Raw genomic sequence first — 22,005 nt, 5'->3', positions numbered from 1 at the left:
TTGGGATGAACTTTCTCATGTCGGCCTTCCACAAGATCTTAACGTCCAGTCTCTCTTTGAGTCAGGTAAAACCAATAGACTTGATGTTATATATTTTTGTTCACATCATGAATGTGCACCGTGATGCAGAATCTGCACCAGATACGAATTAGATGCTAACAGTTTGTTTTCATCACTTTCTTTACGTCTTGGAATTTCAGGGCAATGCTGGGCACATCAGAGTTGTGCCTTGTGGTCCGAGGGTGTTTGTGAGGGCGAGGGACAATCTCTGCTTAATGTGGACAGAGCCATTGACTCAGGGAGCACAAAGGTGAGTGAGGGGAGAAGATCCGTGAACTAATGGGTGTTAACAGCATCTTAATGTGTTGGGGCAGCAGTGAGACTGCTTCAGTGAGGCACAGCAAAGCTGATGGATCAGACTTGCTGGTAAAGGTCGGCCTGGCAGCGTGGATCTCTCAGCTGTGAAATGGAAAAGGTCACGCCACTCAACAGGGCTGAGCCCTCATGGCAGCTTAGCTCCTAGGTTTAGCAGTGGCTCCAATTGCGTTTGCAGCCCAATGGTCGTGTAGCCCATCAGCAAGTCTTGCATTTGATCTCCAGAGTGCAGACTCATAGAACTGAGGGGAATAGCAAATGGACGAGGTTCTGTCGTGAATGTGATCATCAGGGGATCAACAGGGGTTTAAAGAGGGGTCTTTTCTAAGCTGGGAAACCAGATGACTATTTTATCCAAAGAGGATGAAACATAAGCCAGCCAGTCAGTCATAAAAAATGGTCATGGACATGTTTTAGAGTTTGTTGTTTCCTCATCTGTGAATGGAATCAATTCATTTTATATATATGAGCAAATCATTATATATATTTATATTTATTTATTTATTGGAATCTCTCTCTTTCTCTGCAGCACTGTGCATACTGTAAGCGCCTTGGAGCATCCGTTAAGTGCTGTGCTGAAGGATGTGCTCAACTCTACCATTTCCCCTGTGCGGGGGCAGCTGGGACCTTTCAGGATATTGGGAGTCTCTCGCTCTTTTGCCCAGAACACATTGAACTGGCCATTCACAAATGTAAGTTGAGTAGTATTGAATACAGCCATAGTGAAATGATTTGCTCAAGTGAAAATGAAACATTTTGTCAAAAATTTATCAACTACACTGTCTGAATTGTCTCCCCCTTTATTTTCCTGACTTCAATCCCGTTTCTTTCATTTTTCTTCCCTATAGTTGTAGATGATGTAAATTGCGCGCTATGTGATAGCCCAGGGGACCTACTGGACCAGCTCTTCTGCACTAGCTGTGGTCAGCATTACCATGGGATGTGCCTGGACATGGCCGTGACCCCTCTAAGGAGAGCAGGTTGGCAGTGCCCGGAGTGCAAAATCTGCCAGACGTGCAAGTGAGTCGCCTTCCCATTCGCCGAAATAAACTATCTAACGCTTAATGTTTTTGTCCTATCTATCTTTTCTTTTTCCACTTGCTAATTTTCTCTCTAGCTACCAGGCATGTGCTGTTTACCTCTGTGGTTTTTGTGGAGATAACTGGATGTTGTACCCTGAAGTCTTGTAACTTCTGACCTTATTTAAACAGTACCAGGGCTCCGCTAGCAACCAGTCTTGTTTGCCTTAGGTGAACAACGTCCATTGAGATTTCTGTTTCCGAGTGTGCATAGAAACCCTAGTACTGGCTTATTACTGGAAAGCATGGTATTTTTCCAAGATGAGTTTGTCAATAACTCCAATTTGTTTTTATTTCATTGAATTTTGATTATTTTTATCATTGCCTGTGCATAGCTTTTATTGTGGTTGTTATACCAATCCTACATCTAACCTGTATTTTTAGAAAAAGTAAAAATAATTCTAATACATCCAGTGATGAATGCATTCAATGCAGTTTTAAAAACCATTCCATCAGGAGTCAGCAGTCATGCATCCTTGAGCATGCAGCCATAAATGATAAATTGAATAAGCTTTACACATGCAGATATTATGCATTTTGGCTCAGCAGTATGTGAGATTAGCTGTGGAAAGACACCAAGATGGAGAGAGACACACACTAAAACACACACACACACACACACACACACACACACACACACAATCTCATTACCTCCCTTGTGGAAATAATAAAAAGAGAATCAAGGTGACTATGATCATGCATGTGACTTTTCCATACTTCTTCTTTACATAAAATCCTCTGTAGATGGTCGCAGTACATCAAAGTACTGTACCTATGTAGGGCTATGTTGGGTAGTCCTATGTATGTGTATATATAGATATTATATAGATGTGTTGATTGGACTGGACATCTTGTGTTTTGGATATCGTAATATGGCATAAGTGTTGTCTTTTCGCGGTTTTAAAGGCTGTAAGATTTGGTCATTTTCTGAACTTACCAGACTAGGTAATACTAGGTTCTAGTATTTGCCTTAACCCAGTTAGTCATTTTATCCACATTACTGATGATTATTTCTAAAAAATCTAATTGTGAAAATATTTTATGAATGCACCAATGGTCAACCCTACAATATTGTCTGATTATCTATATTGGATATTGGCCAAATATATTGTGATGTTAAATTTTCTCCATTGCTCAGTCTTTTTCTGTCCCAATTCATAAAACCTTCTGTCTTTGCTCTTTCGCTTTGTAGGAACCCAGGAGAGGACACTAAAATGCTGGTGTGTGACATGTGTGACAAAGGCTACCATACCTTCTGTCTGCAACCTGCTATAGACTCTCTTCCCACCAACGGATGGAGATGTAAGGTAGGAAGAACCTCATATGAGGCTGGATGGCTTATTTAAGACGATGCTAAATAAGGTTTAATCTGGCTGGTATGTAGAAATATTAAGTTATTTTACTATTGCATGTTAATGTTTTCACCAGGTATTATTGTGGCAGTAAAATGTCTGGCACCCATGAGAATATTAGTTGTTGGTGGTTTGTATTTGCGCTTCCTGCGGTTTAGAAATGACTCACGCCGGCTGATCTTTTAAAGGCTTGTGTGTGTGTGTGTGTGTGTGTGTGTGTGTGTGTGTGTGTGTGTGTGTGTGTGTGTGTGTGTGTGTGTGTGTGTGTGTGTGTGTGTGTGTGTGTGTGTGTGTGTGTGTGTGTGTGTGTGTGTGTGTGTGTGTGTGTGTGTGTGTGTGTGTGTGTGTGTGTGTGTGTGTGTGTGTGTGTGTGTGTGTGTGTGTGTGTGTGTGTGTGTGTCACACACACACACACACACCTCTCAGTGCAGCCCCGACTGCCATCCTCCAGCAGCGCAAATCACTCAGACAACTGGTAAACACACAAACCAGTTTTCTGCGGTGGTCGGATGAAGCTGCGGCAATGTAGCCAGCAGCTGAAAGGTCTTCACACTAGGGCCCCCCCCCCATGCTTCATGACCATGTCTTGAGGGAAATAAGGATAACAATTGAAGACAACTATCGCTATGTAGAAAAATGGAATGGACTTTATATGGCATATACTGATCCATTTAAAAATAATCCCAAAATATTCGAGACAAACCAGGAAATACAGGTTCATGTTTTGGTTGTTAGTAACCTGCTTTGAATTTCAGTGTCTGCCATTTGTAACCACAACATTTGGCAGTGTGTTCCAGCCACATAGCCAGAATCACACTTATATATAAAAGCCATTTATTAAAAACTGTCTAAATGATCTGTCTGATTAGAAAATTGCCTTGTAAATCCAATTCCCCAGGGCCTAAAAATACTGATATTGCTTTCTAGGTCAAACCCCCCAGCTCTACCTCCATAAATGTAGCTGGAAAAGAGTCAGGGTCTTCAATATACTCACATTTACTGTGGGCCTGGACAGGTTCTATGCTTGTTCCCCATCTCAGGACTTAAGTGCCAAATCTATATAGCAGAAACGCTGTATTCATATCGTATTGAGTGTGAATGGCTTTCAATGTCATATTACTAAGAGGCCCTCTTTTGCTCCTCAGAGCTGCAGAGTATGCATCCAATGTGGAACACGGACCAGCGGGCAATGGCACCACACCAGCCTGCTGTGTGAGAACTGCGTCCAAAACCAGGACCCCGCTCTGTGTTGCTCTATGTGTGCCTGCATCCTGGACCCTGAGCATCATAAAGACTTACTCTTCTGCCAGACTTGTAAGAGGTAAGGAACATCTGTCACTCTTGTTTTGTTACCTTGTTTCATTCCTGTGGCAATGTGATTTTCTCTGGCAACATTAAAGGAACGAGTGGGGAAACCTCAGCAATAAATGTCACATTTTTAGGATTGCACAGGATTGCACCACACCGAACAATACCTTAAAATTCCTTTGCACTCCTTTCAGATGGCTACACCTGGAGTGCGAGCGTCAGAACTCAGGCCAAGCAGAAATCCACCCCGGAGAGGACTATGTCTGTTCCAACTGCAAGTCTCCTGCTGCAGAGCAGGCGCTACAGGCAGAGGATATGGACACCGGCCCAGAGCTCAGCCCTCAGCCAGCCTCCATGCACATAGACTCTGAGACTGGTCTACAGCTGGCTCAAAAGCACACGGACCTAGAACCTGGCACTCTGGGGCCTCCTGAAATGCACAATGACCCAAAACCGGAATTACTTGCTGTTCCATTGCACTCGGATCCAGAGCCTGTTCAGGCTACTGTCCAGGAGGAGAATCTGGCCTTGTCAGCCCAGAAGCCTGGTGGGTCATTGTTCCAAAAAGTTTGATTAGATACAGGAAGATAACTGCTCTGATCTCTGTGTTATCTCTCAGTCTTTATTTTCCTCAATGCCTAAGTGTCCCGCCTGAGCATCTAATCGGCATATTAATCATGCGTTGTTATTGCAAGGACAAGCCAAGGAATGTAACTCTTTTGATTATACAAAATTGTACACACAAGCACCAGGTTATGCGATCGAAAATGAAAGACAATCTTTGTAGTTGAGGCTTCATTTGCTCAGCCTCTAGCCATGCAGAGGCCATTGGAAGTTTTTGCCATACAACACAAAAGTGGGCTGTAGTGTCGACGCTGATGAAGTTCTGAAAGTCGCTGTTGTTGCAGATGAAAGGATTAGGAGTTGTTGGACTAAGACCAGAGAGAAGCGCTCCCCCTTATGTGCAGGATTTTCTGAGGACTCCCCAATAACCGGATGGTGTCCTGCTACCAGCAGATTAAAGCGACTCCTTTGTCTTTGTAACTCTTGTTTTGAAAATTAGAAGTACTTTGTTTTTCCCTTATGTCTCCTGGGGCTGTAACTTGGGGCTGCCAGTCTATCTGAACGAGAAATGTATACTTGAAAGTGCTTTTTTTTCTTCTTTTAATTTAATGCATGGTGACGTGAAACTGCTCAGAGCAACTTGAAGCAGAGATGGACACTTGAGTTGCTGCTCACACTGCCACACATCAGCGTTACATTTGACTTGCAGTTTGTCTTTATTAGCTTCAGACTAGAGGGACTTGTTAATATTACCAGTTAACAGAGGGAGAGATTTTCAAGGCACCGTGACCACGTCTGATGTTTGTCAAATCAACGTGTGTGTGTGTGTGTGTGTGTGTGTGTGTGTGTGTGTGTGTGTGTGTGTGTGTGAGCGCGCGTGTGAGAGACACACAATCCAAGCGCAGCAAGCTGTGTCAGACTTAAGGGCTATACATGGGATTTAGACTATAAGTTATGGCCATTCAATTCTGTCTTTTCAAAAACCTTGGGCAGAACAAACGAACTGTGTTATTTACTTGAAGTTACTTTCAGTTACCCGTAGACGGTTAATATATAGGATACAGCCATGGATATGTAAAAAGAACTGGATGCACTGTTGGAGTTCAGCTCTCATTCATAGGAAAGTGGCTTATGGGCACACGAGACAACAATAATTTGACTTCCTGGTTTAAAATTAACGGGATCTTCTCGGTCTAACCTCATTCTCGGGGCCCATTCACAGGAGGAAATATAACTCTGGATTCGGCTAATAGTACACTTTAAGGACCTGATTATTTTAAATAGGGGCTGGGCAAGTGTTGGGTAGTTGGTGCCCCAAAAAACAAAAATAGAAATGTATCCTCTGATTTACAAACGTCTCTTTCCCAATGTAAATCTATGGGGGGGGGGGGGGGAGTATTTCTGGGCCCCATGGCTTCATGTGACTGACCCGAAAATTGTAAGTACACGGTTTGACCAGCATGTCAAATTTTCTCTAAGTCTGTTCTTTCTGTGGGGGCTTGACTGTAATCTTTGGTGAAATATCTTAAAATAACTATCTTTTCATCGTTATCTTTTATTTGGGGTGGGAGATATAAGCTTATCTTGCTTGATGCCAATTACTAAAAGAAGCACCGTTAAAACCTTACCTTTTGCAACAGCGCTTGATTAGTTGTGGGGCGAACTGTAGCAACACTGTGTGGTTTGAAGCGTAGGTGCTACACCTCCATCTCCACGCCACGTGAGATCTGCCAGCAGTGGAGTGGCATATCAGGCAAATTAGTGGTGAGCTGGGGATGCCAGTAGTAGCTACACTGCCCACTCTGTCTAGACTGCAGACTGCACGGGCAGGAGAGAATGGATAGGAGTAGCATGATGGTGATGTTATTAGATCCCCTGTCTGCAAACCTGCCTTGGAGCTATGCTGGCGCATTCATGACCGCTCACACAGCTTACTCGGCTCCGCATGCCCATGTGCTCTCCTTCTTTTTTCCTTTGGTCATGAACTGCTTCATCATTGGATTTAGATGGCAAGGCGATGCTTCCCCTTCTGTGGTTTTAAAGACGTGTTGCGTGATCTCTGTATTGATTCAAGAGAAGCTTGAGGAGGTTTATGTTAAGCACCTCAAAATAAGTCAAGAATTTGTCTTTTTCTTCTTTTTTTTTATGCACACGTCATAATGCTGTCTACCCCTGGGAGATATTATTTTGAGAGTTTAGGTTGAAGCCTATCATGCAAAAGGATGAGAATTGGCTTAATTTCTTTTGCAGTGTATTTGATATTCCCGCTACAAATAGAGGAAATGAATTTAGTGTGCTGAAGATCTTTGCAGATTTGTTTTACGTATATTTTTTTGTCTCGTTATGTGAGATCATGGCAATGCTGCCAACCGAGTGCACATGTAATGTAATTAAAGTCATTAACCAGAGCTGTTTATCACCTGCCAGGATTCTGCACTACCCAGTGTTTAACAGCGGGCTTACTGTGACTCAACTGACAGATGCCATTAGATCCATTCTGTGACTGCAATCGAGACCTGACTCGAGCCCTCTGCTGCCTTTATCTAAGCGGTGTATTTATCTAAACCATTACCTTATTCCCCGTAGAAGATATAGGAAGCAGGGTGTTAATATGAATGAGAATGTGTGTTCAGCTTGGTCAATAGTTGAAGGCTGGAGATGGTTGGAGGCCCATCTCCTAATTGACTTTCTGGCATCGGCACCGGATGAGCACCTGCAAGCTGCACAGTCATGAGCCCAGAGCACACAGACCCTGGGATGTTGGTTGTCATGGTTACTCCCTTCCCTGGCAGCAATGCCTAGCAGGTGCACGCGTGTGTCAGGATCAGTGTGACATGGGAACTTGTGGATCGAAATGGTGGGCGCCTTGTTAAGACTGGGCTATCTGTACGGTCAGAGGCTGTCTGGCAGAATATTGGCTGGATGGGTGGATGCCTGATAGCTAGGAATGACTAGTTCTATTCATACCAGACTATTCAAATGTATTGATGTATTTAATACAAAACCCAATGGACAGGATAGGAGACGCTATAAAACCAAAGAGAGAGGGTAGAGACACTAGATTGATATAAAATAGCGTATACAGGCTCGCCTCGTTGTCTTTCTATGCATTGTGGCTGTTTGTTACTCAAAAGCCACTCCTTTACGGTGTATCCTGTTCGAGGACAAAATCCGAGATGTTAAAATAATGTTTAACCGCAAAATGTAAAACCCTTTTTATACTTGTGCTGATGGTGAACTATATATAATTCACTGTTCCATGTATTTGTTCAAAAGGTAATTGTTGATCTATCTGCAACAAAAGCGTTTAGTGTTTCCGTACTTTTACCAAAAGGAGAAGAGTTTCCTCGACTTCTGGATTCATGTCATTGTGCAGTCTTGTTGGTTTAGATTTGACAGGTGGAAAGAATTGATGTAAGAAGAAATATCTCCTTTTCTCTCTTTGATTGCCGGGAATCCAAGCCCAACATTTCCCTCCTGTTCACTTTCTTTTTGCGTGTGTACACAGTCTCTCCCGACTCTTAGTTCTCTCTATTAGTGAGCAAAATATCCATTTCTTTGAAAATAATCTTTTTGATTATTAATCTTGTCTCCTTTTAGAAGTTTCAGTGGGAGCAGACGTTGAGAATCAGGTCACCGAACCTCCTGTCAACAAAATCAAACCAGGTTCGTGAATATGATCTCGTCTGCTCTATGGAACCTCATATTTATTTGCGTTAATTTCACGGTGAATGTGGTTCTAAAGTTTGCGTTGGTGTGAATACACTGTCAGCATAACAACCGTCATCAAATCCACCTATCCATTAATGACATTAACATTTATTTATTTTTTGTGACATCTGTGCATGGCGTCTATTAAAGTATGTTCTTCTGACCACTGTGCGTTTCATCCTACAGAAACAAAACCAGCAGCAAGAGCCCAGCTTACAACTACCGAGAGTCCTGCGTCTTCAGCGACTCCCAGCCAGGAGTCTGAGTCTTATCCAGCCCAGCTCTCTATGGAGACACTACAGACACAGGATACCACATTACAAATCAAACCAGCAAAGACAGAGACCTGCCCTGAACAGGGCACGGCCAACCCCAGCACAAAGGATTTTAAGGCCATCATCTCAACCACCAAAGAACCAAGTACTGCATCAGTACCTTTCACGGACCAACCAATGGAAGTCTCACTACCCCAGCCTTCGAGTATGGATGTGGTCAGGTCTTCATTCCTGGAATCTGCTCCAGAGGAACTCAACAAGGAGAGGATGGAGGGTATTTTTCACAGGAACCTGGCCGAGACTGTTAAGCCCTCAGCCTCCAGTACATCCCTGGAGATGTACATTACGACGGAGAGCAAGCCCAATCTCTCATTTCCCTGCCTGTCTTCAGAGGAGAAACCACTCAAAACATCTGTGGAAAGGTTGACGGAAATGGTTTCCTCTCCGTGCCACTCCTCCCCTCTGGGCCGAGGGACGTCGCCCAGGGAACTGACCCAGATCCTACCGTCACTGGGTGACCACAGCAGTGTAATGCCCATCACCACCCTCATACCACTCACCCCTAAGATTGGAATGGGAAAGCCAGCCATCACCAAGAGGAAGTTTTCTCCTGGGAGGCCACGCGTGAAACAGGTAGGAACCTGGATATCATGTCACAGAGGGCCACTGATTGGTTTCATGTCACTCTCGGGCTGGGACCGCCAATAAGGCAGAACGAGCCAAAGTAACTACCCCCAGAGCGTAGGCTAATAATTGTTTTGCATACCCTGTGTACTCCTAAATGGTCTGTGTGTAAGTGTCCTTAGTGCTCTGCTCCATGGCACTAGGTTGGTTGAAGCAGCTTGTACGGTTGTGTTTTTTTAGTAGTACACTAAGGCATCACAGGAGGACAGCTTGTTGAAAGATGCTTTCTCTCAACTCCCGATGCCCCCTTTGCATGTCCATGCGCCACACAACTAGTTGGTCACAGTTATTATTATTTCTAATAGGAATTATGTTTTTTTTGGCTAAAACACATCTTCCTCAGTCCTCACCATTTTCCACATAAGCGGTATTTTCATCAGTCACTCTGTTCATCACATTACAAACATGCGCTGCCTTATTGTCCCACTGAGGATAAGGGTTCATCAAGTCACACATTTCAGAGATTATTTCCATCACCATGTCCATGTTTTCTATTATTATACCATCAGTTGCAGTGGGTCACTAGTGACTGGAAAAAAATAACTTTTAATCCCCTAATGTAAGCATCCCAGTGTCGTTAAAACAAATTGGTTATAATAGAGACACTGAATGTGGACTCTCTCAGACAAATAATTATAGGGGTAAAATCACACCCATGGCTATAATATATTATGAATGATGCTGATGAGGGTAGATTAACTTAGTTTGCAAAATGTGTTTTCCCCTGGAAATACCTCTTCTGTTAAATAAACAGTATATGGCTAATTTATTACACAAGGCCTGGGGAAATCTATTAGGGATGCTTCAATCTGACTTTTTCTCCTTTAGTCCAGAGTGCTTTTGTCTAATGCACTCACTTGCTGCCGTATGGACAAAATTACCCTTGTTTTGTCAACATGCCAAACATACACGGTTGTCATGACGAAAGGTTGCAGGGCCTCTTTCTTGCCGTATGGTGCCCTGGCAAATGATCCTGTGTAAAATGCAACTAACACAATTGTGCTCTTCATGTTTTGCCTTCACGAAGAGTCTGAGGATCTTTGCCCCTTCAACTCATCTGCATGAGGCTTTAACACAGACCGTACCATAATAACCTATTCTGTTCATATTTGGCACGGCAGATGCTTTCTAATACTGTAGCCCTGCATAGATGGATGTGTATTGAGCAGTTCCCAATTGGCTACATTAGAAGCTCACTACATCTCTCTAACATCTTTCTTTGTATGTTTTGTTTCTTCGCTGGCTTTGTTTTTAAGTTGCTGCATTTTGTCGCCCTCCTCCCACTCTCTCACCCCCCCCCCCCCGCCCTTTTACCTCAGGGTGCATGGAGTCCCCATAGCAGTGTAAGCTCCCCCTTGTCCTGGTCGCCAGACCAGCTAGAGGGGTGGGACGTCTCAAAGACCAGGCAGTCCTCTTGCAGCCCCGGCTGGAGCATCAGAGTGGTAAATACTGTGGCTCACCGGAGACGACGGGGCAGTAGCTGTCCTGTTAGCCCCCTGTTCACCCTTGTGACGCACTCCCTGAGTGTTGTTGAACGTCTCTTTGATGTATACCGTAGTCTACTCTTAACAATTACCACCACCTTGCAGTGAGAAGAGGAGATTCAAAGCCCAATGGCTAAGCTAATGACTTTTTCTTCTCTGATTTTTAAGTTATCAAAAGTGTGTGTGTGGTAGTTGGTTGCCATTGGCAAGACTGGGTGAGGGTTTATTTGTGTGTAGCTGCAGGGGTCCGGTTCAGGTTAATCACCATTGTGAACAGTGGCTGGAGGAGCACTTGATGGGAGGGGCCTCGGTTTGGAATTGGTGTTAAATGAGGGGTAACTTAGAGGGGATTTTGGTGGCAGGAGCAGGAAGATTTAGTTAGACTTAAGTTTCACGGTCATGATTAGGCCGAGGTCCCCTGTTGGAAATGTGCCAGAGGCCTTTTCTCAACTCTCTCACTTGCTGGCTGTGTGTTTGACATTTTTGCGTATCGCTCAAACAACGGTAAAAAAACCCCGGTAGAAATAAGTTAAAAATAACGTATTTTTAAATACATAGCACTGCCAACATGAATACTTGAATGTAAATAATGTATCATGAAGCAGTTTACATCCATACAAAAATAAACGCACAGAATGACCCTGCTTTGCTAGAACTGGATGATCAATGCTCTTCCTATTGTACAGTCAAGAATATCTGCAGACCTAAAAGCTGGAAGTGGTGAAATGTTCCTTTTTTTTTATCTGTGTGCGTCCACTGAGCTAACTATGACTTGGACGATTCGGCGCCCGCAAGCAAGAAGCAAACCTTTGCAAAACAAGTGGAGCTTGCCTCGGCCCATATCAGTATGTGCGACGGGGAGCGGCCATTTTCCCCTGTGTTCCCCTGCAAGCTGTCCACTGCCACTCCTCGCTGTGCACATTTCCTCATTTTCATCTTTCCTCCTAAGGGTCGAGGCTCAGGCTTCCCTGGGAGGAGGAGGCCCAGAGGGGCTGGTCTGTCAGGTAGACCTGGACGCGGCAGGGCCAGAGGCAAGAACGGCGCGAGTCTCGGCATGAACCATGGGGTATGTGCTGTCAGCTGGGTGACATCTTGACATCTTTGGCAAATATTGCGCTCTATGCATAGCAGTGTTTGGTGTCCCTCCTGCTGAAGACAAGGATGATGTATTGTAAACAACATTATTGTTAATAAAGTAAACTGTTTGCTTTTTAATTTTTTTGTGGAAACAGCCATGTCTTTGATACCGAGAAATGATGACTTGACAGAATAATAGACAGTAATAGCTGATAGTCACTACTCTTCCTTAGCGTGTGTATCCTAAAATAAGTCATATTAAGTCTTGATGGTGAAAAACGATGACTCATCCCAATATGTTATGTTTGTTTATTTTGTGTATTTTCTCCACTGTAATGTAGATCACAACAATAGAAACACAATATCCAGTCAAGGACGAGGAGGAGAATGCCATGCATAACACAGTGGTCATATTCTCCAGCAACGACAGTTTCACACTAAAACAGGTTATTGTTCATTTAATACTTAAGAGTGTTGCTAATGTATTTCATTTTGTGTCCTCATCCGTGAATTTCTCTATCCACTCAGATGGCCTGAAATTAGATCTGTGCTTAAAGACCTCTCCCACTGGAGACCATTCATTCTTATGGAGATACTGGCAAATGCCTGCAGGAAATGCAGTTGATTTATGTAACGCAGGATCGTATTGAAATTGTATTGTCTGCCTTCAAAGTTCATGTGCTGAATTTAATTCCGTGAACAATAATGAACTGATGGCAACTTTCCTGTTCTCATCAAGGTTTTTAGAGACAGCTGTGAATAGGAAGATAGCCGTGTTGGGTAGTAACTCAGAGGTTAGAGTCCTGTTTTTTTAAAAGAATAACTACTCTTATAAAGCGACTAAGCAATTAAACAATAGAGCTGAGGAACTGCTGATCACGGCACAGACCCCCGAATGGCTCACATCAGACTGTTCAGTGCTTATAAGACTGCTCTGTCTGGCTCTCAGGCTGTGAATGCGCAAATCTCCTGATTCATATATATTCTTTAAACTAGTATTCCAATATGTTTTTTTTTTGCACAGCTAAATTTCAGGATCTACCTGAGGACAGGTACTCTGTTCTTATTGACTGTGTATGCTTAGGATAAAGAAAGCCTTTTATTCTTTCAGTATTTAGGAAAGCATTCGGCAAAATAGATAATGATAAGGTTCTTACAGTGTTAGTGATGTTGAAATGAATATGCAGAACAGATTGATAATTTTTTCCCCGGCATGACAAACTGACAGCAGCTGACTAGGTTCTTTTGGGTTTTTTAACATGAAAGGTTATATTAAATAAGAGCAAAAACTGGGTCTTGTTCTAACTGAAGCTTGAGAATTTCAGTGTCTCAACTGAACTGCCTTAGCAAAATGTGTTAACTCATGATGTCTTATTTCCCTTAAGGACATGTGTGTGGTGTGTGGGAGTTTTGGCCTTGGTGCAGAGGGCCGTCTTTTGGCCTGTGCTCAATGTGGGCAGTGCTACCATCCATTCTGTGTTGGCATAAAGGTACATTTGCTGTCGACACACACACACACGCACGCGCCATATACTTTGAGAGATACCCTCCTATGATACACAGGCCTGCATGTAAATGTCTCGTTGGTACTTTCACAGATCACCAAGGTGGTGCTGAGTAAAGGTTGGCGTTGTCTGGAGTGTACAGTGTGCGAGGCCTGCGGCCAGGCCACGGATCCTGGCCGCTTGCTACTCTGTGATGACTGTGACATCAGCTATCACACCTACTGCCTGGACCCTCCATTGCAAAACGTTCCCAAGGACAGCTGGAAATGCAAATGGTAAGTGATGACTGATCATCTCGGCCGAATTAGCTTCAAACAGGCAATCATTTAAATTAGAAATTAATTTGAGTTTACTAAAAGAGTCATTCTGTTTGTTTTTTAACAGTAAACGGTTTAAGCAATTTACCACATTCCACCTCTTCCAGATCAATAAATATTTGTCTTTGTAACGCCTTCTCACCCCTCTGTTTGAAAATCTGCCCAAAATAATCTGGCCTTTTTTTAACACATACAAAGGCATGCAAAGTAAATAATCTTGAATATTTTTACGGCAAGGGGATCGACTTAATTCAAGATTCCCTTTTTTTTAAATTCCAAATGAGCAAGAAATATTCACAACTCTCATTTGCATCATGTGCACTGAGTCGGCAGGTTTTTGCTGCACAGTCAATGCGTTATCCTTTTGGAAGTAACATGGGTAGAATGACCTCAGTCCTCCCTCTCTCCTGCAGGTGTGTGTCCTGTACCCAGTGTGGTGCCACTACCCCGGGCCTAAGGTGTGAGTGGCAGAATAATTACACCCAATGTGCCCCCTGTGCCAGCCTTGCAACATGCCCCATCTGCCTGGTGGACTACAGTGAAGGCACCGTAATTGTGCAGTGTCGCCAATGTGACAGGTGTGTTTCTACAGATTCTGTCGCCTCAGAATAAATTAAATGGCTTTTTTTTTTTTCTTCTTCTTCTTATCTTAACCTTCTCTTCTATCCACAGGTGGTTCCATGCCTCTTGTCAGGGTCTCCATTCAGACGAAGATGTAGAAAAAGCTGCAGACAGCAACTTCGACTGCACAATGTGTCGAGCTTTCAAGACCACTAAAGGTGTGAGCACAGTGTGTTTTTCATGTGTGCCTGTCTACTGTACAGTGAATAGAATTATCTATTGACATTTTAGTCCCTCATCGCTGCTTTTTGTTTTTAACGTCCGTTCTGTATCCTGTGCTGCTGCAGTTGTGACCAAGGCAAGAGACGTCATTGAGCCTGTACTAATGACGCAGATTGTCACAAAGGCTAAAGAAATGGGTACGTTCAGAGCTTCAAAATGTATGGGTTATAAATGGCATAAAATTAAATGGTTTTTTTTTTCTGCAAGAAGGTGATTTGGTTCACAGTAAATGTTCATGATTGCTTTTTTTTGTGGTCTTTTCAGATCTGTCGAGGACCTACACCCAGGATGGTGTTTGTTTGACAGAGTCAGGGCTTTGCCAGCTCCAGAGTTTGTCTGCTACGGCGTCACGGCGCAGGAAACCTAAGCCGAAGCTGAAGCTGAAGATCATTAACCAGAACAGTGTGGCAGTGCTTCAGGCTCCTGTAGACCCTCTCTCAGAGCACTCTCGTGATGAAGACGCAGAGGACAACAGAGGTACTTGTCTTCTCGCACAAGCTTCTTCTTTCGTCTCCGAGGGCTTATTAGAGGCCTTTAGTTCGGCGACTTGAACTATCAGTACTGGCTTTTTCGTTTTACTTAGTGTATTTGGCTAAGTCATGTACTTAAGTGTATTTCACCATTATACGGCTGCAAAGTTCAAACTTAAAATCGCTAAAGCTGAACCAATTGAGCCTTCGCTAAGCCCCTTCCCCGCTGTCTCTCTGTCAAGCAGTCAGAGCTACCATGGAGCCCACACTGTCACTAACTGCACAATACTATCACATTTTGGTGAGAAAAAGATATTTCAGAGAGAAGCAGACAGAAGGGTCTACAATATGCACTTGAAGGATATATCTATCCAGGATGTCAAACTGATAACGGAGATAGAAGCAAAAGCTTCAGTCTAAACAGTGAACCACCACATCGCCTGGCGATCGAGGTAGAAGACAGCGGGATTAAGTCAAAACACTGTTCCTGTAAAGTCGGTTAGGTCGTTATTCACTGTGAACAAAAGCACTGTGTATAACTTCAGTTGACAGGGTGGCATAGAAATGCTATCGCTAGGTAATGATGTGCAAACGTACTCTGCTAACGTATATCGCCTCCCAACCTTTCTGGCTGACGTGTATCACTACACACACCGTTTTACCACGACTAGCTGCACATCAACAAAACCAGATCTGAAACGATAGCGTCTGTGGAGCAGACCTGGTCAGAGCTGGCCGATGCTATAGAACAGGTCCCCTGTTGTCTATCTGTGTATTGTTTTGTGTGGAGATTAAAGTCTGTTATGGTCGTAGGATGGATATAAACATCATGGGAAAAAAATACAGACTAGTACAATTAGCGTACTACAGTATGCTTGCTGACATTATCTGCTGGTGAAAATATCATTTGTTGAAACTGATGGTGGCTACTTATTTTGTTGTGCAGTCAATGTTTTAATGTTTTTTTTGTAGCTTCACAGTGTTTCAATGAATAAAAGTAGCATGAATGGGTCCTGCTTCATGTGATCAATAATTATTAAAAAGAGAGTACGATCCAGATTATCGGCATTGAATATCCCTAATTAGTTTTAATACAATAATACCTCTTATTTATTCATCTAAATCAGAGTTGAACAGGCCATTAAAAAAAAAAAAAAAAAAAGTGTATGAAAAAGAAAGTCTGACTGGATATGAAATTCCTTAGTAATGCAAGTCGTGAACATAATTTCAATCAGGTTAATGTCCTGCCACTGGGTGTAGTTCGGATGAAATTGCCCCTGGTGGCTGTGTTGAGGTGCCTGGCCGGGGTGTTCTCTGCCGCAGGGCTGTCACTCATCATCAATGCACTCTCCCTCTTGCAGAGGCGGAGCTCCTTGATTGTGAGGCAAAGTCTGACTCGAGCCTGGAACGAGAGCCAGCAGAAGAAGACTCCAAGGGGGCCGACGGCGGCAAGAAGAGGAAGAGGAAACCGTACCGGCCGGGTAGGGCACCTGATTGAAGGAGACAGCTCCTCTGAAGCGTAAAATGGTGCAGTACATGCCCGGCGTTGTAGCTGTAGCAAAGCACTGCCATCTCAGGCCCCTCTGATATACACAGTGCTCTCTCTAGTGTTTCTGAGTCTTCATGCTGAACGCACTGGACAATTAATGGAATACAATCAGACTCTATGAACGTTAAATCACATCATCTCCGTGATGCATTTGAGTTGTGTTTATTGATAAATTGCTAATAAATTAATACCATCTCTGTTCAAGGAATCGGTGGGTTCATGGTCCGCCAGAGGAGCCGTCCAGGTCAGGGTCCAGGCAAAGCCAAACGAGCCCTCTGCAGAAAGGATTCCACTGGCTCCATGTCAGAGAATCCCTTTGTAAAAGATGAGGGTCTGTACACCTATACTATCAATACACATCTGTATTACAATGGTTTGTCCCCTCAATTCAGGTTTGTATGTGAATTTTTTTTTTTCTTCATTTTTCTCTTTGTTGCAGGGTGGACGGAGACTCTGCCTGATACCCCTGTGGATGAGACGCCCCCTGGACCAGAGGTGCCAGAAAAAATAAAGAAACGCTACCGCAAGAAGAAAACAAAACTGGAGGAAGCTTTTCCCACCTATCTGCAGGTATGTCCCCTTTAATAGCACACTCTTTTTTTAAATTTTTTTATATCTCTTTATAACCATATACAGTAAATTCCTATACCACCGTTCTGTGGTATATAATATCAACAAATAATTATCTTTTAATAATAATCAACTTTTTTTATCGATTTAATCAGCTTGTTTTGCCAACACGGTTTCCATATCCTAAAAAGGGCACCTTCGTGACAAGCAAACTATTGCGTTGGTTAGGACGGCTTATTTCATCAGTTGATTGCAAGTCTCTTTTGGTTTTCATTGTTGTGCAAGCCTCCTGTTCATATGCACAGATTGACTTGTCGTGTCATGCCATATCTTCATAAAATCCCTTTTATCTCACCCTTGGGAGGGTTTGGAACCCAAAGTACATTGCCTGGAAACCACTTACCGAACCTCGGTGCACGGCGCCCCTTCTGTGAGCGTTTTTTGAAAGAGGAACAGCCTAAAGGAACTCGCTGTAGAGGATACGAATCTCTGATCGTACTCTGTAAATGGCTCCTGTCTGGGCTGTGAATTGACATACAAAAGCTTAACCGGAGATGACTTCGAGGCTTCTCGTCTCGAGTCAGTATCTCAGTGTCATCATTTGTTGGCCAAAACACAGATATTTGTGCTGTGCATTAAGACGCTGTCAGTGCTGCTCTTTATCTCACCACGGTCGGGGATGTTCAGCCCAACCTAAAGGTCCAACACAGTGAAGCACATTTCATTAATTATTGAAATAGCCACACGTTGGGCTTTTAATGTCTCTGTGCAGCAGGGAGCTGCAGTTACATGTCTTTGAGGATGGTAGATGACTCGTGGGTATAAGTGGTTTTGGGAGGGTGGTAGGTGCTGACAAAAGTGAGGTCAGCAGCATCGTGTCTTAGTTTCATAGCTTCTCTGTTTCGCGTCGGTCAGTTCTCATGGGCCTTCAAAGTGTGCTGAATAATGTCTGTGACATGGGATGCATTTCCCGAGGATGATGTCAAGAAAGGTAAGCTGACAGTCCTTGAATAAAAGTGTCAACACAGAGAATTAACCAGTGCTTTGTGTTGTCATGTTCAGGAAGCCTTCTTTGGAAAGGACCTACTGGACAAAAGCAAGCAGAGCAGGCAGCAGGGGGTTGAATCAGGCTTACTGGAAGACGGGCAAAGCCAAGTGAAGAGGAAGCACCTCACCACCGGCTTCCTGGACCCTTCATCGGACCCTCTGCTCAGCGCCTCTGCAACATCCCTTCCCACCAGACCAGTAGCAGCACGTACGTGTACACATTTAGTTCTACAGGGCAAGGGGCGTAATGGTTCATTGATTCAAAGCGTTTGACCAAATAAATTAGACTTGAAAAAAAGGATTCAATGAAGGCGTTGGAACAGCCTGACACAACAAGGGTATCTTTTTATTCTTTTTTGCATTTTTTTTTTTACAAGGATGTCTTTTATTCCCTTTATTATTATTCCCATTTCTCCCCCCTGTCCATGCAACTGTCATTACCCAATGAGAGTGTTAACCCTTTTCACACAGGTGTAAATGGGTGTCACACAGGTCCCTGAACACGTGTTCAAACCACATTTCACCCATTCATATGAAACAATGTCAGTGTCAAAGGTCAATCAGTGCTCACAGACTCATTTGTGTCAGTTTTAGCTCTGCATACGATGCAGCACACCAACACTGTCTGTCACGAACTAACGTCTAAGCACAGTCAAAAGCTTTTACTGAAACCGATGGGTGTATATAAACAGCGGATAATCATCATAACTAGACTGAGTAATGCTTTCATTGGACCAGTAGCTACACTGCAGTAGAAGTAAACTGGGATTGTCTTAATGTTTGAGTTACAGCCCATTTTAACGTATTGCATCAAATAGTGTAGTAGATATTAAATCAGTTATTTTTGTTCTGGTTCGATGATGCTAAAAACTTGTTAGATTCTGTTAGCAAAGACCAATGTCCAAAAGAAATCTGCCAACTCTAGTAGTGTGGTTTATGGGTATGATTGCTATTACTTGGTGTTTGTGCTGATTCACAGTTCAGAAAATGGCATGCTGCAATCAATAATATATAATGGAAGATTCACGGTTCAATCTTTGGCTCGAGTTTGCATGTCAAAGTGACCTTTGGCAGGATACTGAACTCTGTGTGTGTGTGTGTGTGGGGGGGGGGGGGGTCACCCTGATGGGCAGGTTGGCATTAGTGTAATGTAGTAAAAAATGCTTTGAGTGGTCGGCTGACTAGAAAGGTGCTAAATGAATTTATTATCTTTGGCTGATATTCTCTGACACTTGAATCAGTTAAATGATGGCGTCGTATAACTCTGTTTTACTGGTGTACATAGTTTCTTCTCTGGTTTAGTCAAGACCAGACATGTGACATCAAAACCAATGGATCCAAATCACCTTCTCATGTTCGTTCAACATCGCCATCAATTATGATTTGTGACGCTTTGGTTTTGTTTCTTTTTTGTTTCTTCTTCCCCCCCCTTCCATCTACAGAGACGTCTGAGGAACCATTAGTTGATCTATCTGATGTTCTGAACACTGATGCAGACATCTTGGGAATGCTCGGAAAGCAAGGCAGTGACTCTGGTGCGTCATATATTTCACAGGCAGTCACAGTGGCAAGATTTATTAATAGTCACCTAGCCGTGGGTTTACAAAATATTTTCTTCCCGGTTCGGAAATTTCCTCAGACAGAAAGTTTATTTTTCTTACACCACTTAATGATTTTTTTTAATGTCACATTCTTTTATATTACTTTTTAGTTCATTTTTGTTTTTTTTCTTTTTTTGCATTGTCTCAAGCGTGTTGCGCTTTTTCTGTCTTCACTATTATTTTATTTTCACTCATTTTATCTGGTTTTGGGTCCTTGTAGGTCTTGATTTTTGCCCCTTCCAGGTTGACAGCTCACCTCCTCCTTTTGGTAAGGGTGCTATGGCCTAATAATCCCTTGCTTTAGTGCATTCTTCCCCTCTAACACTGTTTGTCTCTATTTGAGTGTGCATGCATATAAGCTGCTTCATACTTCTCTCTCAACCATTTCAGATTGTTTTAACACTCATAAACTGCTTAGTGCTTACCTAACCCAGTGCACAGTGTTCACTCGAATGCATATGGTGTGTCAGTCTTATGTTCGTGAGCCTCCTGAGCCCTTTTTACAGTGTTTTAAAATGGGTACCAATTCATAGCTGCTTTATCAAACTTACAAGGACATTTTTGACATTCAAGAAATTGGCAGTTTAGAAAAACAAAATTTAGATGTGGCCTTTGGCGAATGTCCTTCCAGTTCCCAAAGACTGTGAAGGTCTTCTGTTCTTATTCCTACGGCTGGATGACAAAAAGCATTGCAGTACATGTCCTCCACTTTGTTCAGCCTACATGCCATCATTTTGTGTGTATGTAAGAGATGGAAAGCATAGAGAAGAGTAGGACCGTTTTTACGGTGCTAGTTAGATAGAAATTCCAGCCTTATTTTAGATTAATTTAAGGGTTTTCTTATGGATTGGATTCATATTGTTTCACACAAACATTGACTTGTTGGTGTACCCTTATTGAGAATTACGTTGCCTCATCTGTCCCTTTGCAGTTCCCTAAACACTGCTTTTAAACACACAGGAGCTGCAATCATTGTTCTGTTTTGATTGCATTCCCCGGGCTCTTAAGATCGTAAACCTGTTGGTTCTTCACGTCTATATTTATGATCATCTTCTTTGTTGGGTATTTTGTCGGTTGTCTGTGTGTGTATGTGTGTGCATGCATGTTATGATTTGTTTTTGTATGTCTGTGTGTGTTTCCACAGCTGGTTTTGATATCGGGTCCCTGGCAGACGGTTCCCCAGTGGCGCTCCACTCTCAGGCTGGCCGGAGGACTCCTCGATCCCTCGCAGAGGAACCCCTGGATGGCATTCTCAGCCCAGAGTTGGACAAGATGGTCACTGACGGTCAGTGAAGGAGAACAAACATCAAGACACTTTCAGTTGTTTCACACTGTTATTTGTAGACTTCCTACAGGATAAATACTGATCTGTTTTCTCAAATTCTCTCATTTCAGAATCAATTCTCAGCAAACTTTACAAAATTCCAGGTTTGTAATTTCATTATTTTGCCAATCTGTAAGCGTTGGACCCTTGTTGCCCTACACTAATGAATGTGACTGAGCGGTGATGTTACAGCTCTTGCGGTTCAGTGTTTTGCGAAAGAATGTACAGATTAGTGAGATTAATTGCACAGGTGTCTTTAAGGCAAAAACAAACAAACACATGATGATGCAGTTATCTCATTAAATTAAATTAAATTAAATTAACCCACGTTTACGCCTACCTTAATGGGTAATATACGCACATGCTACATCATACTGTTACTCTGTTACAGAGCTTGAGGGCAAAGATGTGGAGGATCTCTTCACAGCAGTCCTTAGCCCCAGCACGAGCCAACCACCTCTACCACAGGTGCCTCACCCCCAGGGTCCAGGGCCTCTCCCTGCCACACCTGGCACTAGCATGCCTCACCCCAACGCAGGTACATCATTAAGCATGTTGTCAGAGCAATCTGTTGTTTTTGAAAATCTATGCATCTAGTCCACATCTTAAATCGTGTGTGCAGGGAATTCCATGTTTCCAAGGATGCCAATGATCAATGGTATGATGGGACCAAACCAACGCTTCCCTTCAAACCCAGGAGCAGGGCCCTGCATCCCAGAAAATTTCTCCCCCCTCAACCATATGCCTTTCACTGACAATCCAAGGTAATGTACAGCTTCCTTCTATTGATTAAATATTCACACATTAAAAAGTTTTTTTTCTCTCTGCAAAACCAGCCTTTCGTTTTGATTAAAGACGATTTGTTTTCTT

The 22,005-nt window shown here is 43.1% G+C and overlaps 1 protein-coding gene across 11 annotated transcripts in view; it reads left to right on the top strand.

Annotated features, from left to right (window-relative positions):
* The window catches only part of kmt2cb (lysine (K)-specific methyltransferase 2Cb), a 58,618-nt gene that overhangs the window by 17,393 nt on the left and 19,220 nt on the right, over positions 1–22,005 (top strand). For 7 of the 11 annotated variants that reach the window (XM_034554912.1, XM_034554911.1, XM_034554908.1 and 4 more), the window contains 28 exons: positions 1–65; positions 201–310; positions 905–1,067; positions 1,224–1,395; positions 2,647–2,761; positions 3,952–4,127; positions 4,309–4,661; positions 8,279–8,344; positions 8,576–9,297; positions 10,668–10,790; positions 11,782–11,898; positions 12,251–12,355; positions 13,295–13,399; positions 13,508–13,689; positions 14,145–14,309; positions 14,404–14,510; positions 14,640–14,711; positions 14,839–15,051; positions 16,406–16,525; positions 16,799–16,924; positions 17,033–17,163; positions 18,226–18,418; positions 19,653–19,745; positions 20,032–20,079; positions 20,956–21,096; positions 21,207–21,239; positions 21,527–21,673; positions 21,758–21,899. The exon at positions 1–65 is cut by the window's left edge and continues 45 nt beyond it. In XM_034554912.1, coding sequence (XP_034410803.1) covers positions 1–65; positions 201–310; positions 905–1,067; positions 1,224–1,395; positions 2,647–2,761; positions 3,952–4,127; positions 4,309–4,661; positions 8,279–8,344; positions 8,576–9,297; positions 10,668–10,790; positions 11,782–11,898; positions 12,251–12,355; positions 13,295–13,399; positions 13,508–13,689; positions 14,145–14,309; positions 14,404–14,510; positions 14,640–14,711; positions 14,839–15,051; positions 16,406–16,525; positions 16,799–16,924; positions 17,033–17,163; positions 18,226–18,418; positions 19,653–19,745; positions 20,032–20,079; positions 20,956–21,096; positions 21,207–21,239; positions 21,527–21,673; positions 21,758–21,899 — 4,305 coding nt within the window. The remainder of the gene's footprint in view (positions 66–200; positions 311–904; positions 1,068–1,223; positions 1,396–2,646; positions 2,762–3,951; positions 4,128–4,308; positions 4,662–8,278; positions 8,345–8,575; positions 9,298–10,667; positions 10,791–11,781; positions 11,899–12,250; positions 12,356–13,294; positions 13,400–13,507; positions 13,690–14,144; positions 14,310–14,403; positions 14,511–14,639; positions 14,712–14,838; positions 15,052–16,405; positions 16,526–16,798; positions 16,925–17,032; positions 17,164–18,225; positions 18,419–19,652; positions 19,746–20,031; positions 20,080–20,955; positions 21,097–21,206; positions 21,240–21,526; positions 21,674–21,757; positions 21,900–22,005) is intronic. The other 4 variants (XM_034554916.1, XM_034554910.1, XM_034554913.1 and 1 more) reach the window with 3 other exon arrangements.

This window comes from Cyclopterus lumpus, chromosome 17 (assembly GCF_009769545.1).
Source record: "Cyclopterus lumpus isolate fCycLum1 chromosome 17, fCycLum1.pri, whole genome shotgun sequence".
Taxonomy (NCBI): Eukaryota; Metazoa; Chordata; class Actinopteri; order Perciformes; family Cyclopteridae; genus Cyclopterus; species Cyclopterus lumpus.
The sequence above is the reverse complement of the archived record's forward strand: the minus strand, read 5'-3'. Positions and strand labels throughout refer to the sequence as shown.